Here is a 15,455-nt window from a genome sequence, read left to right on the forward strand (position 1 = left end):
TCATCCCTGGAGTTATGATTGTAATTTTCGATTTCTGATTTCAATTAAATCAATTCCTTCCTCTCAATGTGTTCTTACTTCATCCGATAGCTATTCTAAAGATTTCGATCCTCATCATAATGTTTATAGATCTGATTTTTACTATTTGACATAATTTGCTTTATATACAAAATATATGCTGATAAGAACTGCAACTTTTTCTTGAAAATTGATTAGAAATTTTAGGTCTTCTTCCGAGAAAGATAGAATAGATATTTAAGTGTGGTCATATGTGATATATTTATAGAGGGAAGCATATTTCACTGAAGTTATCAGTTCTTACATAAAAACATGATTACTACATACAAATGAGTGTTCATTAAATGCAGCAAATAGATTTATAAGCCTGGCAAATGATAAATCTTGTGGATCTATTACTCTCTACGCACTTGAGTGTAGATTGATGGTAAATAATCACTTTTTCTTGTTAAATGGATCTCTTATTAGAGAAATGCACCCCACCGGTTATACCCACCTTAACTGTTATCGTATTACTCTTCTGGAGTTATATCTATCTCCGTGGAACCTGAAAGGAAAATGGATTTACGATTTGATTGTCATCTCTTCTTTTGTTTTCTCAGAAACACAATAGAGATTTCTGGTAAAGTGACATGGCATAATTGTACGTTTCTACATATCTATGGTACAGGAGAACGTTGATACTCTTATCAAAGCAGCTACAGAAGATCTTGGGTTCAGTAATGGAAAACCAGTTGTTACATATATCATATACAAAAGTCTTGTGCACTGGAAAGTTTTTGAAGCAGAAAGAACCAGTGTATTTGATCGTCTTATCCAGGTGTTTGGTTCTGCAATACAGGTGAGATGTTTACAGTGAACACATGAACATGTTTCTGCAAATTGCAAAAGATTTGTTGTTTCTGCCACTGTTTATACAGTTTATTTATCCAGGGATGTTTATATTCTGAAGATTTCATGTGCACTGTCTGAGATATTCTAAGGCGAACTTTTATAGACCATGACTTATTGATTTGAAGAAAAGTATAGGAAAAATGTCCCAAAATTTATCCAAAGAAGAGCATGGACCACATGAGAGGTTTCATTGCCTATTGGTACTGAAAGAACATAAAACGTTTATCTCTCATGTCCACATAAAAGATGTATAAGATAAAGATTTTCACAGTGGTATTTCCTGGTAATATGTTAGTCAAATATAAAAAATTTAATAACGGGGAATAATAGTGACGATGTTCATGAGAATGATAAGATGTTAACATCACATTAATTTGTAGTTGACTGTGGGTATGTAAAATGAGAATGTTTTGGGATTCCGTAGTCTAAGACTAATATATGTCCTTTTTCCTCTGTTGTGTTTGAGAGGATGATTGAGACAAGTATAAGTTTTTTCTCAATTCTTACTCTTTTGAATGTGGCAGCACTGCTCTACTATTTCACCCTTGATAGTGTGTGTGTGTGTGGGTCTCTCTCTCTCTATATGTGTGTGTGTGTGTGTGTGTGTATATATATATATATATATCTCAGTTGAATGCACTTTGGACCTTGAAAGATATAAATATTACATTAGGTTTGTTTCCTAATGAGTAGTGTATTTTATCAATAAATTTGATCTATTTAATTCTCATTTTTATGTGGATACTAAATCACCTTGCATATTGACTGTACACTGTTTTTCCCAGAAAGAGGAAGACAACCAGCATATGTCTTATTGGCTCTCTGCCACATCGACATTGCTGTTTTTGCTTCAAAAGAGTATAGGTTCCGGTGGAGGTGCTCAAAAACCCCCCCAACCAACATCAATATTTGGAAGGATGGCACAAGTACCGACTTCTTGACTCTACTCTCGAACTCATACACCCTCTATTAATTTATATATATTTCCATTTGTGTATCATGCACATTGGAGCAAATAGGAGCTTATTTCGTAATTGCCATTTTGTAGAGCTTTCGCAAATCTCCATCGTATAGCAATCTTGAAATAGTGCGCCAAGTCGATGCCAAGTACCCAGCTTTGCTTTTCAAGCAGCAACTAACTGCTTATGTTGAAAAAATATTTGGAATCGTTCGTGACAATTTGAAGAAGGAACTGTCAACATGTATCTCTTCTTGTATCCAGGTACCTTTGTGCTGTTTGAACTGTGGATCAATCACTGGTTTCTGCTATCTAACTTCAAGCAAAACTCTATAACTTTCTGTTGAAGATTATAGAACACAAGCTCTTGTTATGGCCTAGGGCTTTCTTATGACTTCTCATCCCGTTAGTAATCAACTTATATTGTCGATTTTATACTTTCCTAACAATTCAGGCAGCAAGAACGTCAAAAGCTACCACTCCTCCATCTATCTACTGGCAAAACGCCGTTGGATGCCTAAATGGCATGCTCCATACTTTGGAAGAATACCATGTATGTGATCTCAGTTTTTCAATAAATTTACAGATATCAAGTCCAACCTATGTTACTCCTGTTTTGACCTCATCAAACACAATTATATCAGGTGCCAATAGTTCTTGCTCAGAAGATCTTCGCTCAAGCTTTCTCTTCCATCAATGTACAGCTATTCAACAGGTAGATGCTCTGTCTTTTTAAATGGAAGTCTGATCATTTCAATCTATGCTATCAACTAGTGAATTGAAATTGCTTTCTATGTGCAACCTTAGCCTTCTTCTACGTCGAGAATGCTGCACATTTAGCCACGGGGAATATGTGAAAGCAGGGTTAGCTGAGTTAGAGATTTGGTGTCATAATGCCACAGAAGAGGTATTCTTTAGTTGGACATCTTTTATATTGCTTCAACTTAGCTTAAACAGTTCTAACTAATTCCATTAAATCAGTATGCAGACTCAGCATGGGATGAACTTAAGCATGTAAGGCAGGCAGTTGGATTCCTGGTATGCTTCTATTGTTCATTGTAGCACTTCAAAATGCAAACTTAATTTGCTATTTTCTTTTCCAAGTTTCACTTCATAGTTCTGCAATTTTAAACAAACTACTTCTATTGGTATGCTATTAACTCCTTATCATGGGAAATAGGTACAATAAGTTTCAATAAAGTTGGGAAAATTGCATAATGTTACAAACTTTATAAATTCCTATTTCAGGACCAACTTAACTGTTGAACTTACAAATTTCTAATGTAAGAATTTTTACACATGGTTGTCCCGAAATACGAATTTTAGAAAGGTTGTTACATTAATTGACAATGTTGATTCATTGTTATGCATAATAGGAACAAAGACAAAGTTTGATACGTTTCGGTGAATTTTGGCCTTAATGAATCTGCAGAGCATTGTCCTTTGATTATGAAGCAACTTATCTTGGTATTTAAAAGGTCTCACCATTTATATTATGCAGGTCATACACCAGAAGTCTAGAATTTCTTATGATGACCTCACAAAGGATCTATGCTCTGTAAGTCTTCGTATGTATGTTTTAAGTAGTATCCAGGTGGCATTTTCTTAATTTATGGAAATAACACAAGTGATGCATTCTGTTTCAGGTTCTAAGTGTTCAACAACTTTACAGAATTTGCACACTCTACTTTGATGACAATTACAATACTCCAAGTGTGGCCCCAGAAGTAAGAACAAAACAATAATCATCAATTACTCGTTTTCCCTATTTGCAACAATCCTTCCTCACTCTTTCATATGCAGGTTATTACTAAATTGAAAGCTAGTACAGAAGGCTTGGAGGATTCTGAAAATAACTCTTTTTTGCTAGAAGATGATCCCTGGTAAGCAATGAGATACATACAACACAACTTTACATGGTCACAATTTTGAAAAAGTTTCGATAAACCATATATATATATATATATATATATAATTTGTTTTTTTTTTTGTATATGCAGCGTTCCCTTTTCAGTTGATGAACTTTGCAGCTCCCTGAATGAGAAGGAGTTTGCAGAAATAAAACCTACTTGTTCCCTTGTGGAAAATCCAGAGTTCCGATTTCTAGTGGAGTAATGCTGTTTGGTTCTTTCTGCCTTAAAGTAACGACCATCAACCACCACGAGAGCATACATAGTCATGTTGGTCGAGCCATAATGTACATTCATCCATCCACCCCCATCTCTTTTTGTTCTCTAGATTTAGGTAGATTTCTCAAAAACAAAAAAATGAAGCATCCATTGCCCTGGGTGTAAGCATTAATTTTTTAGGTTAGATGTGTAAAATCCATAGGTGATTTCAGGTTAAGTATAGAATTAAGGGGAGGGATGCAATTTAACCTCTGCTACCTTTTATTCCATCAGGTTAATTCTTTGTAGCAATGTAGTTGGAAGAGCAACTATTAAGGAACCTAGAGTAAAAAAAGTTGGTTTTTGGGTCTTGTTGTTCATTTATCTTGTGATTGTTAATCTTTCTACATACAATCATGTCATTTCTACATTCTTGTTTTTGGGTCTACAAAAAGTTGCCACTGTATATATCTTACTTTTATTGCAAACTAACCATCAGTTTTGTTTAAAATACTATGAGAAAAACATTAAGTTGAATGATTTTGGATATGCATGTCTCTTGTTCATTAATTTAATAATGGATTTTTTATATATAACAGAAATCAAGACTCTTAATTAGTTTGTAATTGTTAGAACACAAAAAGAAAATGGTTGAAGGTAAGGAGAAGTGAAGCAGCAGAATAGAATGTTGTTGCAATTGGGAATTTTGATGTTATAACATTTTGAAATTGTTAGAAGAGAAATATTGTAATTAGGAGAAGTCACATCCATCCATAATTGCAAATCATATGCAACCAACAAACAGCTTGTTCTGCATCTACCCCTCACTCCTTGCACATTTAAAATAATCATTGTTGCCTTTATAAATGGACAAACCCATTGAGAATCATGTTAATCAATTTTAATCATTAGTGAGTTTTATTTAGGGAAAAGTTAAAAAGAAAATCTAATGGAATTTAGTGATTAAATTCTTGGATAATTTTTTGAAACAAATAAATTCTTGGACATTTTAAAACATAATAAATAAATCATTAATTTGATTTACTAAAATATTTTATATGAATTCTTATTAGGTAAAAATGTAAGCTGCAACCTACATAGCAAGTAAAACTACAAATTAAAAAACACCCTAAAAATTATATTGAAATCGCCGCTCCCCCATGCTCCCCCACCCAGTCTCAGTCAGTCGCCACGCCATCGCCCTCTGCCTACACTACAACCAAATTAAGATTATAGTACGCCACCAATTTCAAAGCATTCTAATAGACTGCTTTATAAGACTCAATTTATAGGACCAAAACATAAATGTTATACCTAAAGACGTTGTAATAAGTTTATAGGACGATTTTGGACGTATTAAAAAGTTTTATAGGACTCTATTAATACAAAGTGTGAAATTAGCTATTTTATTGGACAATTTTTAAAAACTTATCTTTTTATAGAACACTTGTTTTTGTAAGACAAATTTTCAAATAATGTCCTATAAATAGCTAATGTGACGTTTTATAATAAAAATGTCTTAAAAAATTATTTAGACGTCAAAAGCTCCTTATAAACTTATTACAACGCCTTTAAATAGGACTCTTTGGTTTTTGGTCCTATAAATTACGTCATATAAAGCAGTCTATTAGGAAGCTTTGAAATTGATGGCGTCCTATAAATCCGATTTTGTCGTAGTGCTAGCCCTGTCGACGTCGCTGCTGTCCAGTGTTGTCTCCATGAAGGGTGTGATGTACTTTTACAAACAGAAGTAGAAACACATAATTACAACTCAGACGGAGTGTAAGTGCATATTTGATTTTTGTCATCATTTATAGCAAGAGGGTTTTGAAATTTACAGCAAGAGGGTTTTGAAAATTAAGTATCTCCTGGTGAAATCTGATAGTTTGGTAGATTGGGGTTATTCAACCACAATTGAAGAAAATTTGTCAAATATGTAAGAAGGAAATCAATATTTTGTTTCATACTGATGTGGTACATGCATTAACAAAGATTTCTAATGATGTGAATAAGTGAAAGGGAGCTTGATGTCGTTGATTAGGTATATTGTTTATGGTCCCAAGGGTATTGGGGTTTTTTTGTATGAGGCGAAGGCCACGAATTAAGGTTGAGCCATAGATGAATGGTGGTGGGTAGGAGAGGGGCATTAGGAGTGGGATAGTGCCAACAACATTGGTTGTTGGAATCGATGTTGCTTGCGAGCTTGCAATGAAGGAGATGGAATACGATGATAAGGGGGTTATTAAACTGAAAGATAGGATGCTCAATGGCATCAGGGCTTAATGGGGGTGGTGGTGAGTGGAAGCACGAAAACCGGTATACAAAGAATTTAAACTTCTTTTTTGCGTTGAAGGAGAGAGAGCACATGTACTAGTGCTAGTTTGGAACCAACTTTTGGTATATATTTTGGTATATTTCGGCACACCTTTTGGTATATTTTGGTGCATATTTCAGCACACCTTTCGGTATATTTTGGTGCATATTTCAGCAAACCTTTCGGTATATTTTGATGCATATTTCAGTATATTTTGGCCCAATTTATATAAATGTGTGTGTGTGCGCGTACACGCTTTAAGTAMAAAAGTCGCATAATGTAAGGATTTATTCGTCATAARRATATATTTAATAGGTTTCAAAAGTCCAATGTGTGTGTGCGCGCACGCACTAGGTAAAAAAGTCGCATAATGTAAGGATTTATTCGTCATAAAGATATATTTAATAGGTTTCCAAAAGTCCAAGGATTTATTTAACATGTTTGAAATATTCAAGGACTTATTTGTTCCAAAAAATTGTTCAAAGACTTAATCATTTCAAACACTAAAGTCCATTGAGTTTTCTTGGACTTTCCCCTAAGTTAGAATTTTAAGGTGGTCTTGCTTTTTCATATAAATAATTATATTGTATTATTTCGCATGTGAAACTTACAGATATGTATTGTGTATTGTTTCACTGTTTCTTACGTTTTCAACATTTTATGATTCTCATTTTCACACACACACACACACACACACACACACACACACATATATATATATATATATATATATTCATCATTTTCTCAATTCTCATTTGAACATACCCATATATGTGTGTGTGTGTGTGAATAACTGAGTAACACTTTGTTAATCGTTCATCTGAATGATATACACATATGCATACAAATAATTGAAGTTGTTTCTTGGTTTTTATGCACATGTGCATACTAGGCATTAGGCAAATTGTTTAATTACTTGTATGCACATGTGCATACCATCTAGATAAATGGCTACCATGGTGTTCCTTAGTTTTTCATTTTTTTGTAGTTTTCCCCTTAACTCGACCTACAAAATCCATAGACAGAGTTGGTTCTGTTCAATCTCAACCAAACTTTGATAAGTGAGTTCTTCCATATTACAATATTATTTGCCCCGACCTCTTTCCGTAAAACGTTCAGACCACAAGACATACACAAGACAGTTCAAGAATGCCACATAACCCGGAGCGTCAAATCCAAAAGATGGCTTGTCAGTCACCCATCCCAAAGAAGATGTCAGTCCAATGATGCAAACCTCAAATAACCATATTTCTTTAAAACAACTGACTCCCTCACAAGGGAGTGTTTCTAACCTAGTTCAAATTCTAACTGGAACCTGATAATTCCATGCCAAAATTGCCATGTCGATTTCCATACAAGTTCCTACATCGAATCTCCCTCTCAATATTTAAATCACTACTAGGGTGAACATTGAACATTGCTGGAGCAATTTTCAACAATAGGATCTCAGTTTCCTCCCAACCTTGTCTGACTCATACTCTCTCAAGGGCAGCTTATGACCTCAATGGCTCAATTCCACAATTGATGTCCAAAATGAATTTACTCTTAAATTTCCAAACAACCTTTTTATACTAAGATACGCTTCTCACTTGCATTCAATCCTTTGATACTTTCTGTAAAAGTTGATCCGATGGTAATGGGACATACTCCTTCCAAAGTAAACTCTCATTACCATGTCGACTTCACCTAGTGGTAAGGGAATCCACATAAAATTCCTAAGTTGATCACCCGATGCCACTACTACATTGATATTTTAAGCTCGACAATCAAAGTCGCTTTAATTAAAAGATTTCCATTTGAGGTCAACCTTAGACACTCCCACTAAATTCCTCCAAATCATTACCATAAAACTTTTATCGTCCTTTCCTTGACGCGATCCTATCAACCAGTTCGGTACGGTTCAACACCACTCTGAATTGGTACTCCAAATCGTCACAATTTACGCCAACTGTAAGGATTCTAATATAATTCCTTAATCAAATGATTCTTGCCATTAGCCTGACATTTCATCCAGAAATGTACCGTTATACTCTACAAAAAGTCGATTATCCAACATCTAGAAGGCATTCAAACATTGACTCTTCAAAATAAAATCCTTAACGAATCAAAATGGTCGCAATTATCAATCTCTAATTCTCAAAAATCTAATATCATCATAATCACCACATACTTTGCAAACACTTCATAGAATCCAACTGAAGTATCCCAAGTACTCAAATGGTTCTTGACCTCAAAATCAATAGTTGACTCCTAAGATAGCAAAATGACCATACCACAAATATCGGTATGCCCACAAGTACCTCATTTCTGATTTACACTGCTTCGACTTGCAATGTCGTTTTAAAGTTGACAAATAATATGAGAACTTGAATCTCATAACTACAACGCTCTAGCGCCTGATCCCACAATTTTCTTTGATTGCAAAGAATCACCAAAATGGTGTACCACCAATAATTAACATGACGTAAACCCGATAACTCATCAAATTAACTCAATCAAAATAAATCACCACATAAATTTTCATCAAAACAAATCACCACATAAATTTTCAACCCGGAAATTACCGCAATGGAAGATCACTACTATAATAATCAGGGTGACCATGAGTCTAATGCCTCAAGATTCCTTATATATGATAACTGTTCAAAATAAAATCACGAAATCAAAAAACAATCACAAGTCGAGTCATCCGACTCTTTAATTCATAAGGAGTCTTCTAGCCCTTAAACATAACTCCTTCCATAAAAAGTTTAAATCTATGGGTCTAATGGATTCAAGGTTTTTCAAGGATATGACTCAACAAATATGCCAATTCTTAATTTTAAAAGATTACCGTACATAAAATCTTTATAATAATCATCACGTACTCATAAAATTACTGCCATTACTAGGTAATTGTGCAAAGTGGCCACAAATGCCTTGCTCATAAAATTGAATAATAAATAAGTGCATTTATGTTGCCCAAAATCACAATGTCAACAAACGAAGATGCACACAACTAACCAAATCAAACGCATCAGATCAGTCCCAACCCACGCTTACTCATGCCATGTATGAAAATCAATTCATGCATACAACAATGTGGAACAAAATGCATTCGTACAAACTCAAGGAAAAACTATGCAACTGAAAGTTATCAAAATCCTCATCTCTAACAACGAGGTCACATAAGATAAAAATTCTCAATAAAACTTCATATGCAAACATAGGCAACAAACCAAGCTTGTGTATTTCAAAATTTCACCCTTGAGCAGAAAATGACAAAAATAAATTTCCAATAAAACTTGCATGCAAATATATGCAATAAAGTAGCTTCATACATTTCAAAATATGACCCGACTCTCATATGCATCAATTTACCTCTCTAAAACTGGTAATGAAACAGGGACATGCATTTTGGGTAAGAAATGGAACTTTTTTTTTGTTAGTTTCAAATCTAAATCCATCTAAAAATATGATTTTTAATAATTTGAAATATTAGCAAAAGTAGTATGAGGAAGATTCCCAATAAAACTCGTATGTAATCATAAAAACCAAACTAGTTCCTTGCAACTTAAAACTTGAATAGAAACTCACATGCACCGATTAATTTGTCAAATTCGTATCACAACCTACGCATGTATTATGAAAACATTGAATGATTCATGTTGGTTTTAAAGTTTAAGGATACTCAACTGTGTGCTTTCAATATTAGATGAAGCTGGTAGAATAATATAGAAAAAACATCTAATAAAAGTTTATGTGCAAGTTATATGCAATAAAACGATCCATGATTACATGGGCTACACTCTTATGAGCCAAATATTCTTCAAAACTCGTATTATGACATGTAAAAAGGACATGACAAATATTTTATGCAATTTATTTTATAAATAAATATCATGCATGAACTTGGTCGAGACCAAGGTCTTAGAAGCATGATCATCAGGTTTACTAGTCTCACTACTATCATCAAAACGTTCAAATATATTAAGGTATAAATCTACAACTACGTCGACTAACCTTACAATTTCTTCCCGAAATAAAGATGATTCAGCAACTTTATGGTTCAAACTTAATCAATATCTCTGACCCATAATGGTTGTCTTAACATAATCACCATATTTAACTATCACTCAAAGTGATAATGCTACAAACGTCAATCCTTCTAACGATTGATCACTGAGAATTTACTCACTACCTTGTCGTTTATTACAACAAGGCGATTCAAGCACACACTATAACTGTAAATTTATAATAACACTCGCCAAGTGCAACTACAAAAATACCTATTGGAATTAAAGTTGTATTCAAGTCCTTGTGTGTTAATTGTCCAAAGTAGCAAATCACACCAAAAATGTAATCTGATTCAAGAAATATAGAATCAAGAATGTAGAATTGGAACTGAAACCCAAAGTATGCACACTGTGTATTCGATTGATGAGAGGAAAAGTCAAAGATTACAAAATGATAGTCAAAGTACAATTGATCAAAGTCTTACAAAACTACAAGTCAACAAGACTATTTATACCGACACTAGAAAATGGAAAATTACAAGATTAACCTTCTACTTTCAACAACAAATAATAAACCTAACATTCTCCCCCTTTGGTGAAAGTAAAGTTCGTCTGAATAAGCGCAAGCATCTGAGTTTTGAACTTTGACCCTATGTGTACTAAGTCCATTTGACATGACACAGTCAGTATTGAAGTAACACTTCCCATCTCCGTATAGCATCCCTATAATCTAATTTCTTCACGATCAACTCCAGAGATTCTACCATTGCCATCCGATCCCATAAAGGAAGTTTCATTCTTCTTTGATCATCCAATCTTAATTTGGCTTCAAGCTGCAATTGAATGATCTTCAAGGTGCCGTCACAATAACAACTGATTTCGTTGAACCGCAAGAAGTACTTCTAATTATCATGACCGGTATACACAATTTCCAACTCAGGGCTTCGAACCAGTGAATAGAGCGGCAACTTCTCAAGGTCAGGTAAAGATTGATTTGGCTTTAGAAGATTGACCTCGGGCTGATTGCATTTGTTGATCCCAGATCTCTCAATAACACGAATATTTAAGTTATGAATAACCTAAATATATCGTATGGATGGATAATAGTGAAGAACAACTCAAGAATATTCAAAGAATAATTGGAGCGTCAAATGATTCACTATTATTGATTTTAATGGTATGAAAGCGTAAACGATTACAAGAAATATAAGACCTATTTATACTAGTAATCTAAATAAGGAGATAACTATCTATGGAAGATATCTAGAAAATCTTCTAAGGAAAGATAGTAATCTAGAATTATGGAAACCATATCAAAGTAAATAAAGCAATGTAAATCCAGCTGTCGATTTGTCATCTCTAGCTGTCTTCTTGGAGTTGTGTTCAACCATGAGGCTTTGAGTCTTCTTGAATGAATATCTCTAGTTGAACTAATGCTTGAATCCTTTAAGTGTTAGAGACCAAAGGGGTTATGGAGATGCGCTGTTCATCCCACCTATGGACCTTCATCGCATCTTTGGTTGAACTAGACACTTAGGATTTCTTCATGCTTGTTTTCCATCGACCTTTTGTACTTTCACACTTGTATGTTTTTTTTATTACTTTTACAATAAGAATGATGGGGTCTAACAATCTCCCCCTAAGTAATGATAAAATAAGCAATGACTAGTCTATGAAACATGAAAGAAATATGAAGAACAGAGACTAGTCTAATAGAAACATCCTTTTGCCAAAAAAATTCATTGGTCGAAAAGTTGGATGATTTATTACAAAGTGACTGTATATATAAAAATAAAATATATATCATGGTCTCCACTAGAAAATTTCCAAAAACGGTTCATCAATCCTCTATAGCGGATGACTGTGGAGATACCATGGATCAATTCTTGGCCTTCCTTCATCAGCACATGCACTCTGCCCAGTCTCTCTCAAATGATCTTCTAAAACAATTCAAGTGTATCGGTTGAATACTTGAAGGTCTCAGTTAGTCTGAAGAACTTTTTGATTTCATACTCGTTCTTGAAAACCAAGCCAAGTTCTGGTTGAGTTAGGACCGATGCAGAACGCTTCTCCTGTAAGCCTGGAAAGTCGTAATTTGGAGGTGTGTAGGATAGTCTTTCAATGCCTAGTTCAAGAGTTATTTAGAAGTCATTCTTAGCTCTAAACTTCACTAGGGTCCCCATTATCTCTACAATAGCTCTATTTATCCCTTGATCCTGTCGCTGAGCTGTGTGGCCATATAAATCGATTAAGTCCCATGGATTGAAATTTATGAGATCATTGTCGTTAAAGATGCTGATCATCCCATATGCGCGTTCCATGGTGTACTCGATGTATTTGCTAGCTTTATTTGCGAAGGTCCGCATCTTGATGTCGAGGACTGTCTTGATTCCATTGTTGGAGAAGACAGCTTGTGGTGGAGAGGTCGTCTATCTCACGAATCTATGTCATAGCAAGTCCATCGAATCAGGAGATAGGTTGGAAGGATTAAAAACCAGCTATTCATCATGATCGTGGTAGAGGTATTGATGGATATTCTCCATCATAACAGGTTCCCTTGGTGGCACTGACGGACGTCTCCTTAACGTTTCCATTTGAGAGAGAATTTCTTCGACTATGTCTGATGTTGGAGCTTTCCTTGATGAAGATGGAATGTCTGCAGGTACCTTCTGGATAGGTTGGGTGATGGGTGGTTGTGGTTGTGTTTGGGTAAGGGTAGGTTGGGCGATGGGTGATTGTGTTTGGGTGATGGGTTGTGTTTGGGAAATGATGGGTTCTGGTTGGTGTGAGGCTTCTGGTTGGGGTGAGGTTTGTGGTTGAGTGGGCTTTGGTTGAGTAGGCTCTGGTTCTGGTTGAGTTGGTTGGGTGATGGAGGGTTCTAGTTGAGGTGGTGATGGAGGAGGTGTTGGTGATGGGATGAAAGGTAAGGTTGTTTCTGGTTGAGGAGAGGATTGATGGTCAGATGATGAAGAACTTACCAAGATTGGTGAGAACTCATTGGTAGATGGAGGTGGGTTTTGGGTGCAAGCAGAAGGAATATGTACATTTTGTACATCATCAGAGGGCTGAGCCTTTGGTTCGCTCGCTTGTATTCCTTGGGTTGGTTGGTTGGTTGGATGGTTGATTATGTGGTGGTGGTGGTGCTGCAGACTCCATTTGTGTGCTGGCTGGGTTCTCCTCTTCATGAGAACCAATACCATGATCATCCTGGTCTGGGTTATCATGTCTCGGCCTCTTAAGGGGCCTGCTTGTGGAGCATGAGGCTCTGCTTCTCTTCTTCGTAATCCTAAAGGGAGCAAGATACTTTCTTAGGACTCTTCTTCGTCTTGAGTCCTCCATCGACTGGAGGAGTGAGTTGGTGCGGGCCTGTTGAATGTCAAGGCTCTTGGAGAGAGCCTTGGCGGGTTTTATAGCTGTGTGTGCGAACTTGGCACCTTTCTCGTTAAAACTTGAGATTAATGCCTTAGAGAGAGCACGAAAGTCAGCTTTGGTGACCGCATCTGTAGGAGTGGAGGTGGAGGCTGGGGTGGGTGGAAGGATGGTGATGGAAGATATCATGGAGCGTAACTCTACAGCAAAGGTTTTGAAGGCTTCATCAGATGAGGGTGCTGCAGAGGGGGTGGAGGAGGGGCTATTTGTGGTATATTGGAAATGATGGTGGTGGGTAGGGTGGCGATGGAAGTGGTGAGGGTGTTTACTTGGGCGGTGAGGGAGACAATGGACTCATCGGTCGCTGTTATTTGGGTCGAGAGGGCAATGAGGATGGCGGTTATGGATTCGTTTCTGGTGGTGGAGATGTTGGTGAGGCGGTTGTGCTGCCCGACCATGAGTTGTTGGAGAATTTGAATTCTGGTGGTGTTGTCCCTCGATTGAGCTTCGAGGGATGCAAGTGATTGCTGAATCGATGAAAGATCAACTGTAGGGATAGATTCAGCAACCCTCGCCAAGTTGAGTTTAAGGTCATCCAAGGACCGCTGAATTAAGTCAGCAAAGGCTTGGAACTCAGCCTTTGTGACCAATTCTGCATGTGGGGTAACCCCTACAGCAACAGATGTTGTAGGTTGGGCCTCAGTTTCAGAGGCGCCTCCATCGATGCCTTGTGGGGAGTGTGGCATGGGAGGACTTCCATCACATCCTTGATAACCCTCGAGAGAGGAACTATCTCATGATGTTGCTACATGTAACTTCTTATTCAGAGTCCGATGAAGGGAAGTAGATGTGTTTCCCCGTCGCTAGACCAAGAATTGACGGTGTTTGTGCTTGAAGAGGCGATCACTCTAAATGATCGATGGGTTCAGCAAAGTCAGAAGCAACACATTCTTCTGTGTGTGTGGGAAGTGGCGAGCCATGAGGAGAAGTGGGTCTTATATCTTCATCAGCCCCCTGTTGGGAGAGAGGTGATGGATGGTGTGGTACCTCGGTTGTTTCATCTCTAGAGGCCTGAAGAATGGCCTCTGGATGGCTTGGTTGGGTTAGGTTTGGACTGGGTGGTCCTTGTTCAATACCCCTTTGGCCTTGGTTGCCAAGGGTAGAAGATGTGGTTGCCCGGGGTGGGGGTGATGGAATTGAAGTGTTTATAGGGCCGGGGGTAGGGCTGTAAACGAACCGAACGAACACGAACGGAGGCTTGTTCATGTTCGTTCGTTTAACTTAACCGAACAAACGAACGAACATGAACGGTAAACGAACGAAAATCTTTGTGTTCGTGTTCGTTCGTTTAGAAATCAGGTATGTTCGTGTTCATTCATTTAGAAATCAGGTATGTTCGTGTTCGTTTATGTTCGTTCATTAACATGTTTAATGAACGTAAACGAACGAACATAAACGAACGGACTAAATGAACATAAACGAATGGGTTAAACGAACATAAACGAATATTATTTGAATTCAAAGTATATAATCAAAAGATTATATATTAAATTCAATATATAAACGAACATAAACGAACGAATATAAACGAATGGTAAATGAACGAACGTTCACGAACATAAATGAACGAACGAGACTCTTGTTCATGTTCGTTCGTTTAGCTAAACGAACAAAAAAATTTGTTCATGTTCGTTCATTTATTAAATAAACGAACTTCCCGCCGAACGGTTCATGAACGATTTGCTGAACGTTCGGTTCGTTTATAGCCCTAGCCGGGGGAGGTGGGAGAAGTGTCATCA

The 15,455-nt window shown here is 36.5% G+C and overlaps 1 protein-coding gene and 1 pseudogene across 1 annotated transcript in view; both read left to right on the forward strand.

The window, feature by feature from the left end:
* Positions 1-3,985, forward strand: part of LOC112514833 (myosin-6-like) — a 34,565-nt gene extending 30,580 nt beyond the window's left edge. Inside the window, exons 28-38 of the mRNA XM_025121457.1 lie at positions 689-859; positions 1,698-1,838; positions 1,961-2,147; positions 2,329-2,423; positions 2,515-2,585; positions 2,678-2,777; positions 2,852-2,908; positions 3,372-3,428; positions 3,517-3,597; positions 3,674-3,753; positions 3,871-3,985. Of these exons, the coding sequence (XP_024977225.1) occupies positions 689-859; positions 1,698-1,838; positions 1,961-2,147; positions 2,329-2,423; positions 2,515-2,585; positions 2,678-2,777; positions 2,852-2,908; positions 3,372-3,428; positions 3,517-3,597; positions 3,674-3,753; positions 3,871-3,985 (1,155 nt within the window). The remainder of the gene's footprint in view (positions 1-688; positions 860-1,697; positions 1,839-1,960; positions 2,148-2,328; positions 2,424-2,514; positions 2,586-2,677; positions 2,778-2,851; positions 2,909-3,371; positions 3,429-3,516; positions 3,598-3,673; positions 3,754-3,870) is intronic.
* A 1,639-nt stretch (positions 3,986-5,624) lies between these two features.
* On the forward strand, positions 5,625-14,180 carry LOC112501649 (annotated as a pseudogene).
* Positions 14,181-15,455: the final 1,275 nt, after the last annotated feature.

Source organism: Cynara cardunculus, assembly GCF_001531365.2.
Source record: "Cynara cardunculus var. scolymus isolate 2C chromosome LG 1, CcrdV1, whole genome shotgun sequence".
NCBI lineage: Eukaryota > Viridiplantae > Streptophyta > Magnoliopsida > Asterales > Asteraceae > Cynara > Cynara cardunculus.